The 24,785-nt window shown below is 27.2% G+C and overlaps 1 protein-coding gene across 3 annotated transcripts in view; it reads left to right on the top strand.

Annotated features, from left to right (window-relative positions):
- The window catches only part of LOC111617761 (protein disulfide-isomerase TMX3-like), a 38,928-nt gene that overhangs the window by 5,238 nt on the left and 8,905 nt on the right, over positions 1 to 24,785 (top strand). For 2 of the 3 annotated variants that reach the window (XR_002755473.1, XM_023359047.1), the window contains exons 3-8: positions 6,701 to 6,740; positions 6,815 to 6,978; positions 12,211 to 12,291; positions 13,823 to 13,937; positions 15,003 to 15,153; positions 15,238 to 15,415. Coding sequence is in view for 2 of the 3 variants with exons in the window: in XM_023359047.1 (XP_023214815.1) it covers positions 6,701 to 6,740; positions 6,815 to 6,978; positions 12,211 to 12,291; positions 13,823 to 13,937; positions 15,003 to 15,153; positions 15,238 to 15,415 (729 nt within the window). In the remaining variant the exon portion in view is untranslated. Of the gene's footprint in view, positions 1 to 5,273; positions 5,380 to 6,700; positions 6,741 to 6,814; positions 6,979 to 12,210; positions 12,292 to 13,822; positions 13,938 to 15,002; positions 15,154 to 15,237; positions 15,416 to 24,785 lie in introns of those variants that run through there. The other variant, XM_023359048.1, reaches the window with a different exon arrangement.

Below are 24,785 nucleotides of genomic sequence, written 5' to 3'. Positions count from 1 at the left end.
GAAATGACATTCTGCTGCTAAAATCTATTTGTAAAGAGCAACAATGAATCGCTCTGTGGATTGTTATTTCACTTGTCAATGGCACATGCATGGTAACAAGATAGTGTGATAATAGCTCTCAAAGAATGTTACTATATGATACAATTTTTTTTTACTCACTCAGTTGTATGCTGTATTGTTCTGAGCATTTTCAGAAACTTTTTTATGCTAATGATATATCTTAGCTACATTTAAAAGGTTAAAATTATTATAAATATTCATATGTAAGTTCTCAAGTTCTCTTATTACAATTGCAATTAAACAAATATGATAACAAGGATGGCAAGCCATTGTACAGGTAACCCCCCGTATAACACAGCACTTCTATAGCACGGATTCACTCTAACACGGTTCGAGAATTGGTACCATTCTCCGTATAACACGGTACTTTTATAGCACGGATTTACTCTGACACGGTTCGAGAATTCAGTAAAACCCTCGTACAGCAGGAAATGTAATAAATTTTACATACTTAAGTAATAATAGTTCACGAAAATTATTATTTTCGTGAACTATTAGTACTTAAGTATGTAAATTTTCTCTTCTCGCCTTCTGTCGATACACGTGGTCCTTCTCGAAACTTGTTTCAATGTTGCCAGATCGCGACGCTTCTGCTTCTGATGTTGCCGAATGTTTTTCCCTTATTCCATACTTGCTTTATTCTTCATAAGTGCTTAGCACCATATAAGGAAATTTATAAAGACCTTTTAACTAGAAGCAAGCAATCTAAAATTACATACATTTTGCAAAAGGTAAAGCATGGATCTGAAGATAATGCAGAAAAATGCTCAGAGGATAAGGATAACTTGCCAAAAAGAAAACGCTCTCGGTTAATTAATAGTGTTTTTAGTGATGACGAAGAAAACATTGTTTAATTTATATTAATATGTATCACTTAAAAAAATTTTAATGAAGATATTTATCTTAATTATGAAAATATACTAGCATGTTTTTTAATTTTTTTAACCTAACCCTCCTTTTCGTATTAGTTCTTTGTTTCGTATAACACGAATTCGCATAACAGCAATTTTTTGGAACATAACTACCATGTTATATGGGGGTTACCTGTAGTTAATCTGCTGAATTAATCAATGCACCTTTTTAACGGTAGGTGAAGTTGAAAGAATGTTTTGTTAATTTAGCTAATATGATAACATTAATTTATTAAGAAAACAGTTGAAGTTACAAAATAAATATTAGATAATGAGATTATCTTTTTCACAATGTCTGTTTAATATATTATTAAACGGACATTGTGAAAAAGATAATCTCATTATCTAATATTTATTTTGTTAGATAATGACATTGTGAAAAAGATAATCTCATTATCTAATATTTATTTTGTTATGGTGAAATTAATATTTTACTGTTATTAAGAGATTTACATACATACAATTTGGAGGTTAGAACAATAGGAAGATTATCCATATAATACACACTGATATTTTATCTTGTTAAAGATATTAAACAATCTGTGAATTACAGTTTTAAACAAATTTATAAATAAATTATTATACATATTTATAAGGAAAACCATCAATTAAATCATGTATTCAAAATGCTTAAATTTTTAATGATTTAGAAGAAAAAATGATATAAATTAATTTTCTTGTAAATAGTCACAAAAAAAGACAGATTCATGCAATTCTATAATATTAAGATTTATTACTATTTAATACTAAATTAAACATTAAATAATCAAATAACTAAATTTAGCATAAATTACAATATTATTTTAAGTAGTTAAATTCATTAAATCCAAGCTACTTTATTGGCACTCACAAACAGTAAATTAACTACACTTTAATGTTTTCAATAGTCAAGAAAACAAAGTAATTTTTAATAGTTATATAACAAATACATTTATAGGTAACTCAAAATTTATAACAGACTATGGAATATGATTTGTTGTATTATTTCTTAAGATATAAAAGGCACAATAAAATTTAAACCGTTTTCAAACAATTACATTTTAAAGTCTAGATATGTGAAATATACAAGTATAATCCAATCAGATGTACAGTACATGAAAAAATTTGGGAAAGGACTATCAGTCACAATAATAGACAATGAGAAAGAAAAATCTGATACTTCTTATGAAAGAGAAAAATAGGATAGTACAGTCCTGTAGCCGGGAATGAATCATGGGGGCTAGAGGAGCGAATTGAAAAAATTGTGACTGTTTTTTTTCCAGCCAGCACTGCCTATTAGCTACAGTTTAAGTGTAAAAATAAATGGCAGTAGCCTAAGTTTACATGATAAAATTGAAAGTATATATTATATATACTGCATATAGACACTACTGACTAAGCTGAAGAGGCTTAGCCAACTCATAGCCCCTGTAGCTATGGGTCTAGGATAGTATGGTCATATGATAGATACATTTAATCTGTATATCAGTTCAATTGTAAAATATATGTATGGCTGAAGTAGTAATATTGTTTTAGTTGCTCATACTTTAAAACTAGAATGATATAAGTAATATTTTATACTGAATTCTCCTAAAAAGTTTTATGAGGAAAAGAGATTACTCAAAAAGCAACAATAAAAATATAAAAAGTCATCATGAATAATTCATCAACTTTAACTAGGTCAAAATTAGTTGTTTGTAATTAATTTTTTATATACTTAATATTTGTTATAACAATGATATAAAAATAAATTTGTTCATTTTAAAAGAACATGTATAAATGAATTATTCATTTTACATCATTTAGACCAATGGTTCCCAAACTTATTATGTTCATGGACCCTTTCTCATAGCAAAAACCTGACCTTGAACTGCCAAGTGAAAACACACTATACAATTATGTAGTAGCAAAATTACAGATTTAACTTTGATGTCTTGAATGGTGATGCAAAAATAAAATATAAATGATATTTAAAGTAATATTTATTGATGAAATTACTAGCTAAAGTGTGCCTATTTTTGAAAAATGGATATAATATAGTGTAAACAAATAAAAAAAATGTATAATTTATTTCTAATTGGGTTATAAATTACATTACAAAAATATAAAATTTATTATTTATGTATCTATTCTTTATGGCATGGTATAGTTTAATAATGACTGCCAATATATATATCACTATTTATTTTTAACTTTCATATTGATGGAAATGGGTCACAATCATTTTACTTTTTATTAAAACTTTTGTGGACCTCCTGATGTTGTCCACACACCTCCAAATTAATTTTAATTTGCCATGGGCTCCATCAGCAGATCCAAAGACCCACAGGAGTCCATTGAAACTACTTTGGAAAACATTAATCTAGACAGACAAATCTATATTTCTGATGTGTAAATTTTAATTTCTTTAAAGTTAGTCAGTATTATTCTAAATCAAAATATATTAAATGAAATAATCAAATATGTTATATAAATAGTTATAGTAAATGAAATAATAATTCAGAAATAAATAACAATTAGAAGACAAGCAAATAACCTTCATAAATTTCAGAAAACCAATTTAATTAGACAAATATTTTTGACCTCCTTCTTGCTTCATGTCATATTATAAACCAAAATATGATACTACTATGCATATGTAGCTAGAACTATTTCTAAGACTAACAGCACAAAACCTTTCTCACTAACCGACGCTCCACAGTGTACCCGAGGAAAGCCTATTAAGAAGGCCGAAAACGTTTGTACTCCAGTTAATAAGGCTAGAAATTAGTGAGAAAGGTTTTGTGCTGTTAGTCCAAAATATGATGTTCTGCTAATAGAATCATTTGATTATTTTACATTATACATTCTGAAATTTAAAAATTTTGTAAGAATTGTTTATGAAGGTTTGCTGGAATTTGTAAAGGTTACCTGCTTGTCTTCTAGTATTTTTATTCTAATTTATGGAAAGTTTTAAATAACTATTTTAATGTATTTGCTTCATTTTTTAAACTCTACAGTGTAGAAATCCATTTTATATAAATTACAATAACATTTACATATTTAATATTTTTAATTATGTACTAATTTTCAAGTTAGAATACAATAGTGAAATAAATCAACGTTACAATGATTGAAACAATTCCAGCATTCTTTTGTATAGCTTAATGATTATAACACATGCAATCCTTATAAGGAAGCTCATTGTCTGTTGAAAGCATAAAATAATTATAATTATTTATTTCAATACTTAATACAGTTCAGACAGTTCTATCTCAAGTATGTTGTTTTTTCCATTTTACTTATTTTATAATTACATCTACAATGAATTGCTAATAAAAAATAAAATAAAAGACAATCAGGTAATGCCACAACATGTAAGTGATTTTACAATAATCATAAAGTCTGTGTGAAGTGATAACTAATTTTAAAATAAAAGAAATGTTGAAAAAATGTAATGTCTGAGATGACACTTTCTAAATTACAAATTACATATGGAGCAATTGATATGTCTTTTATTGTGACTTTGGACGTCCAGGCTGTGCAACATTTTTACTTTTGTTTTAGCAATTTCTTATGGTTATATTGAGTAAGTGCATAATTTTCCTTGATATTTTTTTTTATTAAATAACCAAAGCATAAAGTTCAAGTTATTAAAATGTCTGATTTTCTTAATTACTGGTAATAAAATTAATCAAGCATCTGTACTATTAATATATAAATCAGACAAGAAAGAAATCTCTTTAAATTGTAGAAATCCAATTTATTCCAACAATAATGTTTTTAAAACTTTTAGTAAAAAAAATTTTTTTTATCATTTTATTTTTTTTTTTGCAATGAACAAAGGATAAAAAAGTTATTCCAAAGTATATCACATACCCAAATCACAAACAGAATATAAAAGAATATACACTTGGAAGAATATACATTTTGAGATGAAGCTAAAAGCATCATCTCCAAAATATATATTCTTCCAAGTGTATGTGTATCTTAAAATCATTTTTCAAGATGTATATTCTATAAATCATATATTCTTTTAAAGTGAATAACTTGTATATATCATTTTTATTTTAGAGATGAAGCTAAAAGCTTCATTTCCAAAATGTAATTTACAAGTTTAATCTTTACAACATGAAAAAGCCTTTGGAACATTAGAGACATGGAACATGAACTCATAATTTATACATTAGGAATTTATTTTAATGTTTGTTCAAAGTAATATTAGTAGATTATTATTTTTATTACTATATCTGAGTTTATTTTTTATTTTATATGCATATTTTTATACATTATTCTTCTGTTATTTTCTTATATTTTTATATGTTGTCAATTTTTGAATTTAAATGTATGTATTCCATTTTTGGAATGCAGATGTTCCAATTCTCTAATTCAACCTGAGGATGGCCTGTAGAATAGGCCAAAAACATTAATTTTCAATAAAACTATCTTGGTAACGTAAAAGATGTGTTATAATTATCTAATTATTTGCCAAGCACGTTTTATTTAAAGATTAAGTTATTATTGAAATTCCCAAAAAAATTTGTAAAATTTTACTTTTTGATTGAAATTTGATTTGGATACATAAAGTATGGAATATTATATACATATATATTCAGTATATATTAGGTGTTGCTTATTGTAATTACTATCAGAATAGACTATAGTGATAATGTCATGGAAAGGAAGAGACAGAAGTGCTGAGTTGACGGGATGCAAAAATTTCAAAATTGTACATGGGTAAACTAATAAATTCATAGAAAACTGTTATGCATGTAACTTTTTAAAATCCTGTGTGCAGTAAGCTACAGCTTCTATATACTCGTATTATTGCAAAACACCTTGCTCACTTTTTCTAGCAAATTTCTTTACTTAATTTAAAGAAATATGCTAGAAAAAGTAAGAAAGGTGTTTTGCAATAATACTTTTTAAAATCTATATTTAATAAAATATATTAAAGTTTCAAGTTTGAAATATGATGTGCATTGTATTATATAAAAAGTGTTTATTATGATTTTTAAATTTGTAACAAATTAATGAAAGGCTTATCCAAAAGGTGCCATATTTAAGTTTACCTCTGGTGCCAAATGTTTAGCCAATGGTCCTTTTGTAAATTATTCTAATTTTACTTAATCAGATAATTTAATAAGTAACTTAATTATAATAATTATTTGAGTAGTTCATCTAGTATTATTTGCCAGAATATTCAATAACAGAAAACAGCCAGTCTAGAAATGAAGTAATAATTGCCAGAAATTGGTTTAAACTATAGTACTGTATATAATGTTGAGTGCAAGATTAATGCAAACATTTAACATGTTAAGAGTAAAACATCTTATATGATGATTTAATTTAAATTTATTCTAACTGTTGTGCTAATGTTTTTATTGGAATGACATCGCTTTTGACCATTATCTGTTACATCAGTTCATGGTTACTAACAATCTAAGTAAAATTCAAACATATTGTTAGTAACATAACATATTATCTAACATACTGATAATTATTTAACTAATGATAAGTTTGAATTTACTTACATAGATAGATAGTAACATTCAACTGATGAAACAGATAACAGTAAGCAAAAGTTTTGTAATGTTATTTATCAATAGTTTATATGTTTTAGAACATGCTGATTCTGATAATAGATGAGTGATAACATATCCATGATTATAATAAGCAGCATGTATTTCATGTCTATTGTATCCAAATCAAATAATGTAAAATATGAGAAGCATTTTATTGTTATTAATATTATTTACTTATTTTTTTAGATTCTTGGAATTAAGGAATGAAGGTGTTTGGCTAGTAATGGTAAGTATGGTTATTTTAAAATATTTATATTTTTTAAATATTATTTCAAATTTAATATATTATAAATTTTCTAGTTTTATGCACCATGGTGTGGACATTGCAAAAATCTTGAACCAATTTGGAATCAGGTTGCTCAATCACTAGTCGATCTAGAAATTCGAGTTGGAAGAGTTGACTGTACACGTTTTACTAATGTTGCAACAGAATTTGGAGTTCATGGTTTTCCTACAATATTATTGTAAATATACAGTTTCAATTTCATTCATATTATACATGTGGTACCTAACAAAAATTCAGGGACTTGGCATATACTCTATACTCGGATATATGGCATTTGGGTGAATTCATTCATCATAAATTTGGCCCACCAGTGGCCAAGCAGTCTTCATACACTGAACACTGGGAGTTCAGTCATGGATTTGTGCCTCACTTGGATGGGCTGGCCATGTGGAGTTTTCCAGGTTTTCTCCACATCCAGGTTTCACACATTCTCCACATCCTAAATAGGGGCAGTTTCCCTTAAAAAGACCTCCCGGAAGGCATCCCCCTAGGCAGATCGCCCAAGTTTTGTGTTGCTGTAACTTAACAAACAACAACAACAACAACAACATCATAAATTGACTGAGATCATTTTGAATCATTAAATGAGGTAAAAGCAACATTGCAGGAGGCATTACAAGTGGTTGCAAAAATGGCTTACAGCAATACAGAAAAAATGTATCATTGCTCAAGGAGATTAGTTTGAATGTGGTTATATGTTGGTGTTTTAAACTATTTAAAGCAAGGAACTATAAGCCAAGTCCCAGAAGTGTTGGTACATACTATGTAATAGTCATAACATGATAATAAATAACTTATATATAGTTATATTTTTTATATAAATTATATTGCATTAGGTAAACATATTTCTTGTTTTATGAGAATTGCATATTTGAGTTGTTGAAGAAGATGAATCGGGAGACTAGATTTATTTCTTGGTTTTTAAAAATCCAAAGTACTGATATTAATTGTTTAAAAATTTTCTTATAGTTTTATGTGAATCCATCCCATTCTCAACTTCATTCATATTAACATATAAATAAAATGGATAATATTTGAAGTTCTAAAAATTTTTCATTAATTATGATATTATGTGAGAACCAAAAATCAGAGTGAAAATCTTTAATCTTTTTCAATAAGAATAGTGGAACTTATAAGATTGAGAAGCCATTTTATCTTACAGTTTAATATGATTAACCTGATTAACTTTAAACTAGTCAATATAGCAACAAATAATGTTTCATAATTACTCTGTAATTGTTAATGATTTTTCTCTCTCTTTATTTTAAATGTTTTTTATCCATGGAATATTTTCATGCATAAAATCCAGAAACTTTGATTAACTGAACATTATTTAATAACATAAATCAAACAATGTATCAACTGGCATCATCCATTGGCATCACACTGATTTACCAATACTCTGTAAACAAAATAAAATTGCTTGTGCTTCCAATAAAAAAATTTACTTTAAATCAATTAATTCATTGGTTCTAGTTAGATCAGATAATTAAAACTTGAACAGTATAATGTTCTTTGACTACAACTAAAAAATTAAAATTATTTGAAATATTTATATGTAAGTTGAAATTAATTACAGCTAAACAACTTTAATAATTTGATAACATTAATTGATAAAGAAAAAAAATTGAAATTACAAAAGAAATATTATACAGTGAGTATATACTGTACAGGTATCTCTTGATTAACACGGTTAATTAATCCCTTGATCCTACTGCATATATCAAAATCATGTTAATCAAAATACAGTATCTATATTAAATAAAGACAGCTGGTAAAGCCATGCAAATTAAAACTTCTGTTGCATGCATAAAGAGATTGCCATAATTAATTTCATGCATTAATCAAATACCATGTTAAGCAAGGGATACCTGTATAACATAAACAACTCAATTTATATGTATTATCATAGAATCTGCTGGATTATCCTTCAGGCTATTTTAAGACTAGTAAATAATAAAATACAAATTAATTTGGCTAGAGATTGGCTAGTCCATATCACCATCTCATGATTAATTTATTAATTAGAAATAAGTTGTGTCTTTTGTCAAGATGAAAATATAGAAAAACTACATTTTGGGTAATTTTCATGATTAATTATTAGATATAAATTAATTTTTTATTTTAATTTACTTTTAATTATTAAATTGACCATGAGATAACAAAATAATCATCTATGTTCAGACAAATTAAGTTGTATATAATTATTTACTAGCCTTAAAATAGCCTAATGGATGATCCAGCAAATTACACATTGGCAATACACATTGAGAATATTATTAAATATGCTTCTTGCAATGTAAAAAAGATAATGAAATTAAATATTTTATTATTATTATTGTTATAGAAAAAACTTTTTTAAATTCTCTTTATTCTTCTTGCATGTTAAGAAATAAAAAAAATTAATACAAAATTAATATGTAGTTAATTATAGTATAATTATTTGCTCAATTTAGCATGCTCAATTTAGAAGATTTTTTTTTCAGAGAAATACTACATAAAACCAAATGAAATTCATTGCTGTTCTTTGAAAGAGAGGAAGAAACTTCACTATAATGAAGAAAAATGTATTTTAAGATAAATGATATATTATCATCTCATTTAATTGGAAGCTACATAACATCTGTTGTATATACATTAAAGAGTCAGTTTATTTTCAATTAACATAAATACCAGCATATATTACTGTAAACTTCAAACTTTCCAACTCTTCAATATCTACATATATAATATAGCCCATACGGTAAGGGATATGAGCATCAGGATCTATGTAGAATATTAAACAATTCACTAAAAATCTTCAGTAAATGCATTTCAGCCAAAATCAAAGTCTTCATTAAAATTTTATAATGTACACAGCATAACAATATGATAGGACCTCTACATTCAGTATAGTAGAGCATTGATTATCCGAAACAATTCGGGACTGGGGTTGTTCGGATAACTGATCATTTACGAAAAAATATATTAAACACAAAACTGTACTATACATATTTTGTATCACACATGTTATAAATACATATCTTACATAAAGTAGTACATTAAAGTAGGCCTACAGTTTATGTTGGCAGGGAAGGGGAGAATGCTGCAGCATAAAAGCATTAGCGGAAATTTGAATTTGCTAACTAGAATGCTTTCAGTTAACCAATGTTTCGGGTGAATGGTATTCAGATAATTGATGCTGTACTGTATATGATTTTAGGACATATGATAGTACAGCTTTGCTTATATTCCATCATTTGCATCAGTGATTTATTGTTGGTGCAGCTGTTGGGAATTGTGTGGTGTAATGTTCATTTACATTGATTTTTTTAATATTAATTTCTATTAAATAAATTAAACAGATTCATCAAACATAAGTTCTATAATAGTTAAAGATATTTTTGGTGATTGCTGGAGTTACAATAAGTGATGCACAATGATTAAGAAATGTAAATTTAAAAGAAATTTTAAATGCCAATAATGAGTAAAACTTTCAATAAGTCTGTCTCCACTTGAGATATGACACATGACCCTCCTCTATTTCCCCACCAATGGAACTTTAAACACCATTTGAAAGTGTTATTGCCTCATTTATATAAAAATAACTCTGCAAGTTTCAAATGATTTTGTTCATTCAGTCCTGAGATGTAATGCAAAATAGACATATAAACAGAATTTTGAAAGGGGTTATTTTACATTTTTGGGGTCATACAGTGACAAAACATCAATAAAATCAAAAAACCAGGGAGGGTCAAAATTTGACCTATCACCATACTTTCCATATGTTATATTTTATAACAGCTGAGAAATTAAAAGTTAATTAGCCTAATTAGCTTCTTTCTTTCAGGTTTTTAAATGATTAATTGTATTTGTCAATTTTTATAAAATTTTAATTTTACAATAAAGAGGAAATCTTTTATAAATAAAGAATTACAATGCACCAAAAGTGTTTAAGAATCTGCTAAAAACCAGTTCTGAAAAAAATTTAATTTGTATATATTTTTATTTATTTATTAAGGAGTCAAATAATTAAGAAAATAAATATATTATATTATATTTGATTTTTAAAATAATTTATATAGTATTATTTGGTTATATAAAAAAACAAAAACAGACATACCCCAGATTAAAACCATCTCACAATAAAACAAACTGTAGATATGACCATCATATATTTCTACTCCTGCCATGATCCAGCTTAGCTATACCCACTGATATGACTCTTCATCTGTTCCAAGTGTTACCACCTGTCTGGATTTTTCATCATGTGTTCAAACAAAGACCAAAAATGTCTGAGTTATAACAAAATTTGACAAATCACCAATAATTTTTGTTTTTTTTTAATGATAATGATTTGGCTGATTTCATAACCAATGAACAGAAATAGTCTGGTAATATAATTAGCAGTTCATTTATAGTAACATTCCAGAATAGGGATCCAGATACCATGCCAGATACAGCCTTTATTTAGAGAGCAAATTTTTTAACAAAGTGCAATTTAAACTCAGCTGTTCTGTCTTTTAAGAAATCCTGGTAAGTTTTAAAATTGAGGGCCACTGTACATTGTCAAATATGCCTTTGATATCTAGAAATATTAACAGACAGAAATCTCTTCTTTTTTTCTTTGCTATAGAGTATCATACAATTTAACCAGGGCATCCTCTGCACATTGCTCAAAAGCTATCTGTGAGATAAAACTTTCTTTAAATAAAAAAAAAATATATGGGAAATGGCAATTTGCAATACAACTACTATTTGATGGAATGCATTATGTATATTCCATAACCTGGAATACACCTGTACTATCAGAATCATAACAGTTACAGTTGACTTGTGATAAGTCAAACTTTATCAACTCAAATTTCTTACAAGTTGAATTTTATTGTTGTCTTGATTTAACTCCCATAGACTCAATGCATTTTGTGTTTCTGTAAGTCAAAACAGTTTTGAGAGAATGTTTTTAATAATTCAAAATCTAGGAATTGGTGAATTTATTTTGTTGATATTAAGTACAGTTTCTGCTGAATTTTCAAGGAGCCACATTAAAACAAACGACTTAAAATCAATTATTTATGTACAGTTGAAGAAACATATAAAGTTACATGATATGTTAGTCTCTCAAGTCAACACTAACATATAAAAAGTTTAGGAGGCATTCTGTACTTAAGTACAAGTTAGCCAATTCAACTTTGTGAATTTGATTGTTATTGAGAAAACTTAATTATATTTTTCAATTTTTTTAAATATTATTCTTTGAATTAAAACTATTTCAATTTAATTTTATTTCGTCATTCTTTAATTAATTTTATTGTCTTAAGTATTTAACAATGCTTAGTTAATTTTAAATAATTTTATTGCATTTCCATTTTATTTAATAATTTAACAAATGTTTTATATATAAATAATATCAGAAATCATTTTCTTTCAGTATAAAAGGTCATAAAACAGTTGAATATAAAGGAGATAGAGTCAGAGAAGAAATTGTTGAGTTTGCTTGGAGAATGGATGGGTAAATATTAACATTTAAAATTTAATATGACAATTTTAATTTTGTTAACATTGTCTTGAAAATGTACTTTAAAAGTGCCTTATTTGTTATGTAAGAAGTGAATGTTACAGTACATGCAACATCATAATGATAGAATTTACATTTTTAACTATTTAATTGAAATTTTATTAGATTTGATGATAGTAATTTTTAATCAAAAAGATTTTCATACAGAAATTTTATTTTTAAAACCTAAATTGGAAGATTATAACAATTAGATAATGGTGTGTTTCAGTGTAATGCATTTCACTTTTCATCTGTAAAACAAAAGTTCTTTGTTTTATGTTATTGTTACTGTATTCTTAAGTGTATGATGGGAAGAGATGTCGAACATTGATAACTTTTTATTGTATTTAAATACTTATAAATTTATTAATTATTTCAAAAAATTATTTTAAATATTCAGTCATTTCCATATATTAATACGTACAGATGACACTATCTATAACATAACATAATTATTAAATTATAGCATGTATTTAATAATTATTAAATATATGTTGTTATAGTCAATAGGCACTTCTGAAATCACATGCATCATGTTCAATATTGACAACAGAAAAGGGATAAATCAAGCAATTATTTTTTAGATTCTAATTGATAACACTTAGATAATCTCTTATTCCTTTAGAATCATGTAACATAATATAATCCAGAAATTTTATTTTTTATACATATATAAAGTAGAAGAACCTAACAATTTTTTAAATAAAATAATTCTCATCAATTTTAATGTATTATTCAAATAAGTTAGTAAATTAGTAATAAAAAACTTGTACAAAAGTTTTTTATTACTAATTACAATAAAACCTCAATTTAACAGATAAAATTTCCAATCTGTATGTCATATGAGAAAATTAACATCCCGTTAATTTTAAAATGCTTTTTATATCTAATTAAATTAACACATTTTTTTAAAAATATAAGTCATTGCTCTTAACATCACACCACAACAGGAGTATCTAAATATAGTATATCATCATCCAAAGACAAATAAGTAGGAAATTTTTTGTGTTTTTGTCAAATTTAAATTTTGTTTTCTTGTTAAGAACATTATTTATTTGTTTAGTTAAATACAATTAAAGTGTATTTTCCAAAAAAATATTTGTTTATTTATTTTGATTTAGATCATATACTTGTTTATTACAGTCTCAGAACTATAGTGAGTACATAAGCAATAATACATGTAGAAAACTTTTCTATGAGATTAAATTTCTCATAGATTTTTGTAATTAAAATTAGGTATGTATCTACATAAGTAAAACCAGATAAACTGACTAATTTGTCAATTTTTTAACACGCATTTGGAAAACCCACTTTATGATATAATGGACATTTCCTCACTCAGATTAATCCATTAAATCAAGGTTTTATTGTATTATAATATATTATCACTAAAAATATAATATTGTTTAATTTTATATTATTAATAATAGAATATAATTAAAAATAATGATAAACAGAGAATTAAAGCATTTAATCTTATTTTTAGTCCACCAGTACGTCATTTCCCAAGCTGTGATGAATTTCATAATGCCAGAAATAATAAAAAAGTTTTCTTTCTGTATGTTGATGGAAATAATTTAGATCAAAATGTGGCATTAAAGGTATTTTAATTAATTTTTCTTAAATTTATAATTGCAAATTTTTCAATAATTTAGAAATCTTAATAGTTAATTTAATTATAGATATATATAAAAAAAAGGAATTATATAAATTACTATTTTAACACTAATTGATCAGTTACAATAATCTTTTTACAATATGAATGCTTAATAATCATTTTCTCAGCAAAATAAGGTATTTGAGTGTTAAATAATCTGTTTATAATTTTTAAATACTGACTACCACTAACTATTGTATGTCACAGATATATAAATAGTTCATGTCATGGAAAAATTACATCATCATTTATAAGTATTCTGTTAAGGAAGAACAAAGGAATATTATGATTGCTTTATTAACATTAAAAAAGTTATATACATTTTTTTCAGATTGTTACTTTTTATAATTTTTAAGTATTGTATGTCTAATAATCACATTTTACAAATAAAAGAATTTATTCATTTTTTACAACTTAATTTTATCATTTATTGCAAATTACTGAAAAAATAAAATTCTTTTAATGATTAATAAGAAATATGTTTACTCAACTACTTATCAATTTACTGGATTGTCTCAGTCTTTCATTGTGGTACCACTTCATCTTTCTTTCACTTTATCAGGATACCATGAAGCTAGGGCTGTACAATGAGAGACTGAGACAATCCAGTAAAGTGAAAGAGCAATGAAGTGGTTGAGAGAAATATCTTCATGATTGGAATAAGCATATTCAAAAAAATGTTTATTTTCGTAAATTTAATACAACTTTTTTATATTGCTTGTAAAATATTACTTGCTTTCTTTTGTTTTTAATAATTTTTTATTTTTTTAAATATATATATTATATTAGCTTGAAAAGTTAATGAATATTAGTATCTGCAAATAAAAAATTTAAATTATCTTTTCTTAAAAATTAAGTCATTTAAATATTCAAAAGGTTGGAAATATTTTTTGTTATATATTTGTTCATAATAATAATCTTTTCATCATAATTTGTTTTTCATCTTTTTATTATTTTGTGACTAATAAATATTTTTGTAATTTCAATAACTTACTGATTTTTATAACAGGATGAATATACTAGAATAGCAGAAGAATTTCAACCTTTGATATATTTCTATACTGCTCCAACATTTTGCCTCTCTCGAATCAATGGATTTAAAATACCAACTAAAGCATCTGTTTATGTTTTTAAAGATAAAACAAGTTTTAAATTTGATGGTAAAATTTTTATTTTTTTATATATTTATCAAGTATTGAATATCTATACTTATAAATTTTATCTTGTTTCATATCATTAAATAGAAGAAGAAGGAAGTCTTAAAAATATTACACTTCGTGCGTGGATAAATTGGGAACGTTTCCCAGCATTTTTAAAAATAACCCATGGTAATTTTTATCAATTACTAAAAACTGGAAAAAATATTGCTATTGCTGTTCTTGAAGAAAATCTGATTGGTGGACTCTCAATGAAAATGAGAGAGTATGTTTTTCAATTTTTTTTATTTTTGAATAATTTATATACTGTATTTCCTTGAATTGGTGCTGGGCTTCAAACAGCTGCCTGCCTGAATAAGCACAAGAGTATTTATTTGAATCATAAGTTAAAATAAAAATTACCAAGTTTTAGAGATTTACATCATTAATATTGAATTCATTCTATTTCAGACCATGGTTAAATACAATATTGATGAGAATATGTTTCTAGAAAAAGTTTTTGTTTTAGGGTAACATGTGAGAAATGTGTTGTTGTATATTTCTTTCAAATGATATTATTTGCCTACCAAGGATACATTGTCATATAAAAACAGCTGTTTTCTATTAGTGTTTGCCTGTAGTATTTACTGTAGTTTTAGCATTCAGTAGTACCCATAGTTGTAGTCAAAGACAAAGCTACAAAATCAGTTTTAATTGGATGTCATTCTGTGAAAAATAATGGAAAGTGACTACTACTAGAAAATTTGGAATCAACCCCAAAAGAGTTTGGGAATGGTATAACAATGAAAAGGAACTTCAAGTTACCATTGAATCTGGCAACTTCCAGAGAACACAACCCCAAGAAGGTGAAAGAAACTCTGCTAAGTAAAGAAATAGAGGACTAGATAGATGAACTATGAAGCAAATTGCTTTCTATTCTTAGAAAAATGGTCATGAGAAAGGCAAGAATAATATTTAATAGTGGAACTATTTGCAATTCAACTGTGGAGAACTTTGAAGCCAGCTGCAAATGGTTGCAAAATTTCATGGCAAGAAAGCAGCATTTTCCTGAATCTACAAATAACAAATCTTGAGTAAAAATATTTTTCTGCAAGTTTAAGACAAGTTGAAAAAATTCATTTTTTGTCCACTTTCTTAATATAAAAGAGAAATACAAACTGAGCACAATTGGAGTGATGAATGAGCATGTCTGTTAGATAAACATACCTGTGGCAATGACACTTAAGCATGTCAGCTTCATTCTATACCAATTCAAAAGACAAGTCACAAAAAATCTTAATTCACCATCATCTTGTGTGCAAAAGCCAATGGATAGGAAGTTGACACCTTTCATTGCCTTCAAAAGTGTACAGATAAAGAATTGGTGAAAATCAGAGATTCAAAACTACACTTAGCAAAAAGATTAGATAAATGAGAAACTGACAAGTGGCTGCACAAAGTCTGATGTTTATTAGCATTTCAGCAACACCTGCTTGTTTGGAACACTTACAGATGTTACATTGCAGCTTCCACAAAGGCTACCATCAAAGATGATTTAGCATGGCTATCATTTCAGGAGGATATATTAGCCTCATCCAAACCCTGGAACTAACTTTTCAAGGACTACTATTCTAAACAATACAAGGCATGGACATTGCATAGCAAGAAGTCTTAAAGTCTTGCTGGAAACCAGCATCCTCCTGAACACAAAGAAGTCATTCACTGGGTGAAGAAGGTGTGGGATTCAATTACTGAAGATGTCATCAAGCTTTAGGAGATTGTGTATGGTCTGTTGTTGAAAGCACTGGAGATTGCATATAGGTCTATGCAATCTCCAGTGCTTGATGACATCTTCAGTAATTGAATGAATTGATCTATGTTTTAAAGAATGAATTGATCTGTTTTTAAAGGCATTGGCAGTTTTCTGAACCATCAGAAGAACAAAATATGAGGGTGGATTGAAAAGTTTCCAGAATGGCCACTAGGGATGTTTTGTTTGGAAACATTTTTCTCCTACTACATTAGCAGATATTTTGTATGTATTGACTCCAAATTTCACATCAATTGGCCAATTGTTAGCTTTATACAAACATTAAATTGAGATACCCTGTGTGCCTGTTCATACATGGAGAAAAACAAGATTTGAGCTGTTACCTTCAGCAGAAATCAAGTCCAGGTTGGGCAATATTCTTGGCGATTTATCATTTTCATTTTCCACAGTAAGTTCCACAGAATTTAAGTGTGGCCACACACACACACACACACACACACACACGATGAACCATGTTCAGGACATCCAAAAACTGCTGCTACCACTCCAGAAATTGTGAATAAAATCCATGACATGGTGTTAGAAGATCACTAAATCAAAGTGCATGAAATTGAAGAAGCTGTGTGATTTCCTATAAATGAGTAGTTAATATTTTGTGTAACAAATTGGGTTTAAAGAAGTTGTCTGTAAGATGGGTGTTGCATTTGCTCAGTCAGGAACAAAAATTCATTTGAGCTCAAATTTTTGCCAAGAGTTGTTTAAGAGAAATCCAATAGATTTCAAGCAATAATTTGTAACAATGGATGAAACCTGGATTTATAATTATACACCAGAAACAAAAGCTCAATCAAAACAGTGGATTTGCGATGGTGAGCAGATTCCAAAGAAGGCAAAGACCATTCATTTGGCTGGTAAGGTTATGGCATCAGTTTTTTGGGATGCCAAAGGAATTTTGTTAATTGACTATCTTGAGAAAGGAAAATCTGTCACTGGTCAATACTATTCAACACTTTTGGACAAGCTCAAACCAACAATCCAGGAAAAACATCTGGGTATGATAAAAAAAAGTATTGTTTCACCATGACAATGTGCCCACTCATTTAAGTGCAGTTGCACAGCAAAAACTGGCAGAAATTAAGTTCAAAACTCTTCCACATTCTTCATATTCACTGGATTTAGTCCCTCATACTTCTACCTGTTTGCAGCTGGAAAGAGATTTTGGTCTAATGAAGAGATTTTGGTCTAATGATGATTGATGCTGTAAACAGCTATTTTGGTGGCCTTGGAGAAAATCACTTCTAGGAGGGAATTGAAAAGCTGGAGAAACATTGGATCAATTGTGTTAAGATTTGAGGAGATTAAATTGAAAAATAAAGCATAAATTGGAAATTTTTTGTTTTGTTTTCATTGTCATTCCAGAAACTTTTCAATTCACCCTTGTGGCCTGCCAGTGCTTGAAGCTTCTGAGTCAGTTTGTAAGATCAAAGATGGAGAACTAAGAATATCAAGAAGATGAGGAGGACAGCAGAACACAAACTATACATAAGTGATTTATATAGTGATTGATTAATTGAACTATTGAGAGAAAAATCATTTTTATTGCTAATATACAGTAAAAATTAAAATACAAGTTGCTTTTATAATTTAGCAATAATGAGCCTGAAGTTGCTTTTTTTTTAATTTTTACTAAAAGCTTTCCACCAACTAGTCTAACAAAATAAAATACTGTAGATAAAATAATCAACATAACAGTTAAGTGCCAGGCTTTAAATTGTCACTGGCTGAATAAGCATCAAGGATTTTGATCCATACAAATAAATAAGTACCCAAGTGTTAATTCAAGGAAATACAGTAATCAGTTGCAAAATTTTTTATTTCATTAATATTTTAGTAAATAAATTAATTAAATTTTAACTATTACTATTAAATTACATCATTATGCTATTAGATTTCTAAATCTTTCCAAAGCTGGTTATAAATTACTAAATAACACCAACAAAACCTTCAAAATATACCAGCAAATATAATTTAATATAAATACATAATGACAAATGTTTTTGACCAATAGGATCTGCGTCAGGTCCAAAAATGTTTGATAGAATTGAATGCTAAACAATCAAATTTAAATATTTTAAATCATTGGAACTGTAAATATTAGAACAAAAAATTGATTGTTTAGCATTCTAATTCTATCGAACATTTTTGGACCTGACACAGATCCTATTGGGATTGAAAACATTTGTCGTAACATATTTATATTAAACTAGCTGCAAGATCCCGCTTCGCTGGGTTTTTATTTGTATGTAATAGTATAGTTTTTTATATATATATATAAAAGACTGTTTTTCTAAGTAATCTAGAATCTAGCTGCAAGGACCCGCTTCGCTGGGCAAAAAGTAACGATAGTNTTATTTATATTGGGGCTTCTTAAACTTTTTTTATTCACGACCCCATTTATGATTGTGATTTTTTTTGCGACCCAAAAAAATATAAAATAAAGATATATACAAATTTGCAAAAGCAATAATGGTGTACTACCACAGTTCACTCTTGTGTTACAATGGAACAGAGACAACTGAATACACTGAAAAGCGACAACACTACACTAGTTCACACTACAATCAGTGTTGCTGAATCATTGTCTCGCTGCACCAGAAGTGACACAAAGCGCAACTCACGAAATCTATGATACAAAGCCTGCCATTTTCAAACTCTCACAAATTATTTTCAATATTTTGCATTAAAATCTCGCGACCCCAAGATTTTGCTAAGCGACCCCAAATGGGGTCACAACCCATAGTTTAAGAAGCCCTGATTTAGATGCTTGAATAATTTTTAAGTTATAGAAAATATTTCAATGCAATCATTCAAGTGAAACATTTATGAAATGTTGATTAGCTAAGTATTCACAAAACATGCTGATTCACTTGTTTTTAGCAGTGAGATTTTCTTATCAGCCAATTAATTTAGAAGTCACGGCTAAATATTTCATATTGGAAAATGCATTCAGTATTATCTATTAATCCATATAATTTATAAAAATGTCATATGTTGAATACCACAGTAATTATAATAGTATTAAAGAACTTTTAGATACAGAAAATTTAATTGAAAGTCATCATAAAAATATGTGCATGTGTATATCTAAATTTAAAATATTCTGGAAGAAAAAAAAGATTGGTCTGGAGCAAGACTCAAACCTGAAATTCCTGTTTACCATGTACGTGCATTGCCAGTGATACTACCAGACCTCCATTCAATCTTCGCTTCCAGAATTATTAAATAATTAATTAATTTTGATATAGCCATATAGGTTACTCATACTATTATAGTCATTCAATATTAATTTATTTCTACTTATTCAATTTATCATGAGATGTAGTTTAACCACCTATCTCTAGTCAAATTACTTTATATCTACAATAGAGCATCAGTTATCTGACCCCCGATTAACTGTCACATCGGTTAACCGACCATTCTAGTTGGCAAATTTCAAATGTCCACTAATGATGTGGCACTACAATATTTGGCTATGTCTTGGCTACTTTAATATTATTTTTGTTAAATTTTTGCGTGTTTTAGCTGGCAACACCGGCTCGACCATTGAAGGGGGGCCAGTATTTAAACGAGACTTAATTTCCTAATTATGAGTGGTTTGTTTTGTGAGCAATAAAATAATTTTAAAATAGTTTAATGATACAATAGCGACGATTATTATTTAAAAAAAGATTTGTTAGGCTTAACACTGATGAAAATTCAACGCAAAGTTGGTTAATAGCGATATACTAATATACTAATTACATGGGATATACTAATATACTATACTAATAATATATTTTTTTCATTCTTTTTGGTTATCCGATTTTTTCAGTTATCCAACCAACCTGAGTCCCCAATTGAGTTGGATAATCGATACTCTACTGTAATTATTAAATTAACCTTAATGTATAGCCCAACAGATAATTCTGAAGATTTGTGTGCCAATAGTAAAATCTACTAAATTATATGCTATTAATTTTATTTCAAAAGTTAATATTAAAAAAAATTTTAAGATTATCAAGTAGAAATTATCAAAATTAATCTTTAATTAATTAGAAAGAATCATAAAAGTCAGTTCAGCAAAATTACTGATGAGTATATTAACTGACCTTGAACTCATTACCATAATCAATTTATGATAAATAATGCATTTAATTACATTCAGTAGATAGTTGTAGTTGCTGATTATTCAAATGCTTAGTTAACCTATCCCATATTTAAATTTTTCTCTGTTGCATGTCACACTATGTTGTAGAATTTTGAGAACACCAGTTCTTAGAATAAGATAGAGTAATGTAAACATTTACTTTACTAAAAAAACATGACTAACTACCAACAGCATCTACACAAAATTGTTACATGGGCCATCTAACTATAAAGCAAAGAAACTCAATGATTTGATGAAATTTCAATAAAATTTACATCCACAGTTTCCTTTATCAAAATTTGGTTGGGTCTGACTCCATAGATAAAGATTACTTTGATTATGGAGAGTAATATGTTGTTTGTAAATTATTATTAGAATATTTTGAAATAAAACATGTCAGAATGTCTTATTTCATTGATCATAGAACAACAGCTTCCCAAAATAACAAATATGTCATTACCAGGATGACACAAAAAGATGTAAATTTGATTAATAACATCACAGGTGGGTCTACAAATCACTGTGATTAACAATGATATAGAATAACTAAAGAACATTATTTTAAAAAAATTCATCTCCTGTAAAATATGGGTATTCAGACTTGGGACATTGGGAGAATTCAGTTTCTTTTATGCAGTGCTTTTTTTAGGGGAAAAAAAAAAAGATGGTGGAACGCTTATCTCATTACTAAAAATATATTACATGCATTGTACACAAGATTCGGCACACAAGCAGGAGCAGGACCATCTTAATAATTTTGTTGCCTATCTTCTATGCTCAACAGAGCAATTCAATGCGGGCCAAACATCAAATTTTCAAAAATTCTCTTAAAACTTTTAAAATATATCGAAAAAACGTGGTGGAATGCCGTTCCATTGCGTTCTATGACAAAAAAAGTACTGCTTTTATGAATTTAGAATTGTGAATAAAATTAAATAGGTTCAAAGAAACTGCCACAATTTGATCAAATTTAACTGATGGTTAGCATGAATTCTTGTTGATTTTCTACAACAATAAGTTTGAAACAATTTTAAATTAAAAATTAATTTTATAAGATTACTGTCTCCATCATTAGCACTTTTTTCTGTTTGCAATAATTTGATTAAAATAATGGACATGAAATAATTTTAATCATAGAATCAAGAACTATCATTCCTTATGATATCATCCAGAAAGATGAAAATAAGATGATAATTATGAATAGGAAATGAAAAAAAATCAAGTTTTTCATTCTGAATTAAATCAAGTATTTTCAATTAAGTATATATGAAATAAAATAAAGATTAAGGTCTAATTCTTCACAAGCAAAACTGTATAAATATGTTGAAATTGAGAATAATTTTTGAAATCTTATGTCAATCATAACATCATTAATTGATACACACAAAAATTGTCTTTTGAAAATAATTTTAATGATTTTTTCAAAAATAAACTGAATATTAATTTTTTTTTACTTCTAAATTAATTATAGTTAAATAAACAAAATTTATTAAAGTTAATTTGGAATACAGGTTGGGCTATTTTATTCAATCCACTGGAATAAATTGAAAGAAAAAAATCAACTGAATAAAGATGAAAAAATTCCAAGTGTTTAAATAGTAGCATGATCTTGTGTTTGAGAATCATAGAAAATTATAAAACATGGTTTCGGAAAATTGAAAAGAAAAAAAATGTTAGACTTTAAAGAAGCCACAAGGTGAGGTTATCAGTTTCATCATATAGATGATATGATGAAAACTTGTAATACTATCTATAATGAAACCAATAATGTTGTCGTGTGGCTCCTCAAAGTCCAACATTTAGTTCAATGAGTTTTTGTAGGATGCATATTTTTCAAGTTATTCCAGTGAATTGATTAAAATGGACTACTCTATACAGTATTAATAAAACATAAAATTTTTAAATGGATTAAATATTAATAACAGACTAGAACTGCAATACTGTCTTTCAGTCATTTATCTTATAAGTTACAGAACTCTGTTGAGATTCTTTATCTTGAAATTATGTAGCATTGCCCTTCCAAAGTCTTTGGTTAAGCAAAGTTTTATGTTTGAAAAAGATTATAAATTTTGGATTAACTGTACAGCAACAAGTTTAAAAAGTAGGAACAGCAATAAATGGAATAGCAAAGAATACATTATCCAGCAAAAATGAAAAATATTTAATGATAAACAATATTTTCAATAACTTTAGCTATAATTATCAGGATAAACATGTTCAAACTCAATGATGATAGCTAAAGTTATCAAAAACATTTGTTTATTATTAAATATTTTTCATTTATGCTGGTGTTTTTTGTGTTTCTTGTCTCTTTAATATTATTATTATCTAGTTTCTGCATTGTTTATACATTATCAACAATTAAATAATTGAGAAAAATTGATGCTGCTTACACAAGTAGCCAATTTGAATGTATCTAAATGGATGTGAATGAAAAAAATGAAGAATTCAAATAGTAGCTAAATGCTTAGGCAGTCTTTTGTCTAATAACATCAGTAAATTCTAGTAAACCAAATTATGTATATATTTACTAATTTCTATTATTATTATTATTATTTCACACAAATGATCACATGATATATAATGTAAATTACTTTTAGAAAAACTGTTTGTCACCTTGACTATTTGTGTTAACAAGATTTAACTGCATTATTATTTAAATAAAAATACTTTATCATAATATTGTGCAATCACAAATGTCATAAGATGCCAGCTGTGATAAAAATTGTCAAATGTGCATGACATATTTATATATTCAAAATGATCCTCAAGAAAAATTGCTGGAAACTATCTATTTTTAGTTGGAAAAGTTTACGAAAAAATGATGCAAGTATTAGATGAAACTGAGTCTTTACTAATTGCATTATTCTGAATGTAAATGCTGAATCCAGCTATGATTATCAAATAAATTTTGCAAGCAAAGACAGAAATGAATTTTAGTAGGATTCTAAATTGTTCAGCAACTATAGACATAATTTTTTGAAACTTAACGATAAATTGATTTAAATTATCATAATTTTTTAAAGGTTTACAAAACTTTATTAAGCAATTTTTAACATATACAGTTGATAGGTTTTTTATATAAGATTAACACATTAATCGCCATGTCAGTCATATGTGTCTGACTCTAAGAAGTTCTACATGAGCCATGTCAGACATATATGTCTGACGTACGCGATTTGGTAGAAGGCCACGTCAATCACAGATGTCCGACGCAAACGATACATTTGCATTATGTTTCGAAAGCTTGGCCTATCAGGAACAAAACTTGAGAATTTCTTGGCTTACTACAAACAATAAAATAAAATAAACATAGTTATATAATGGTATATTGTTTCAGTTGAAAAAATACATTTTAATAATTTTTATTTTGATATAATTAATTACATTCATTTATTATCAGCAATCTCTTTCAATTCACTTTCACTTAGAATCTTTCGTTTTGCCATTATTTGTAGATATTTACAAATTATTGTAAATATTATTTATATTTATATTAATTTATTTTATGTTCTTTATAAAGAAATAGTCACAGTAACAAGGTGTTATTCGGTAAATGCTACACGTACCACTGATTCCTACACAATGCGTTCAACGCTGTGTTCAAAACAACAGGTTAATACTTGTTGTATCTTGTTTGGATGCGTCAGACATATAAGACTGACACAGCTTGTCGAGAAAAAAAGTTTTAATATAGGG

The sequence above is a fragment of the Centruroides sculpturatus genome, unplaced genomic scaffold, assembly GCF_000671375.1.
Source record: "Centruroides sculpturatus isolate CEXI.00-Female unplaced genomic scaffold, Cexi_2.0 scaffold1227, whole genome shotgun sequence".
Taxonomy (NCBI): domain Eukaryota; kingdom Metazoa; phylum Arthropoda; class Arachnida; order Scorpiones; family Buthidae; genus Centruroides; species Centruroides sculpturatus.
This window is presented reverse-complemented; position numbering and strand designations above follow the sequence as displayed.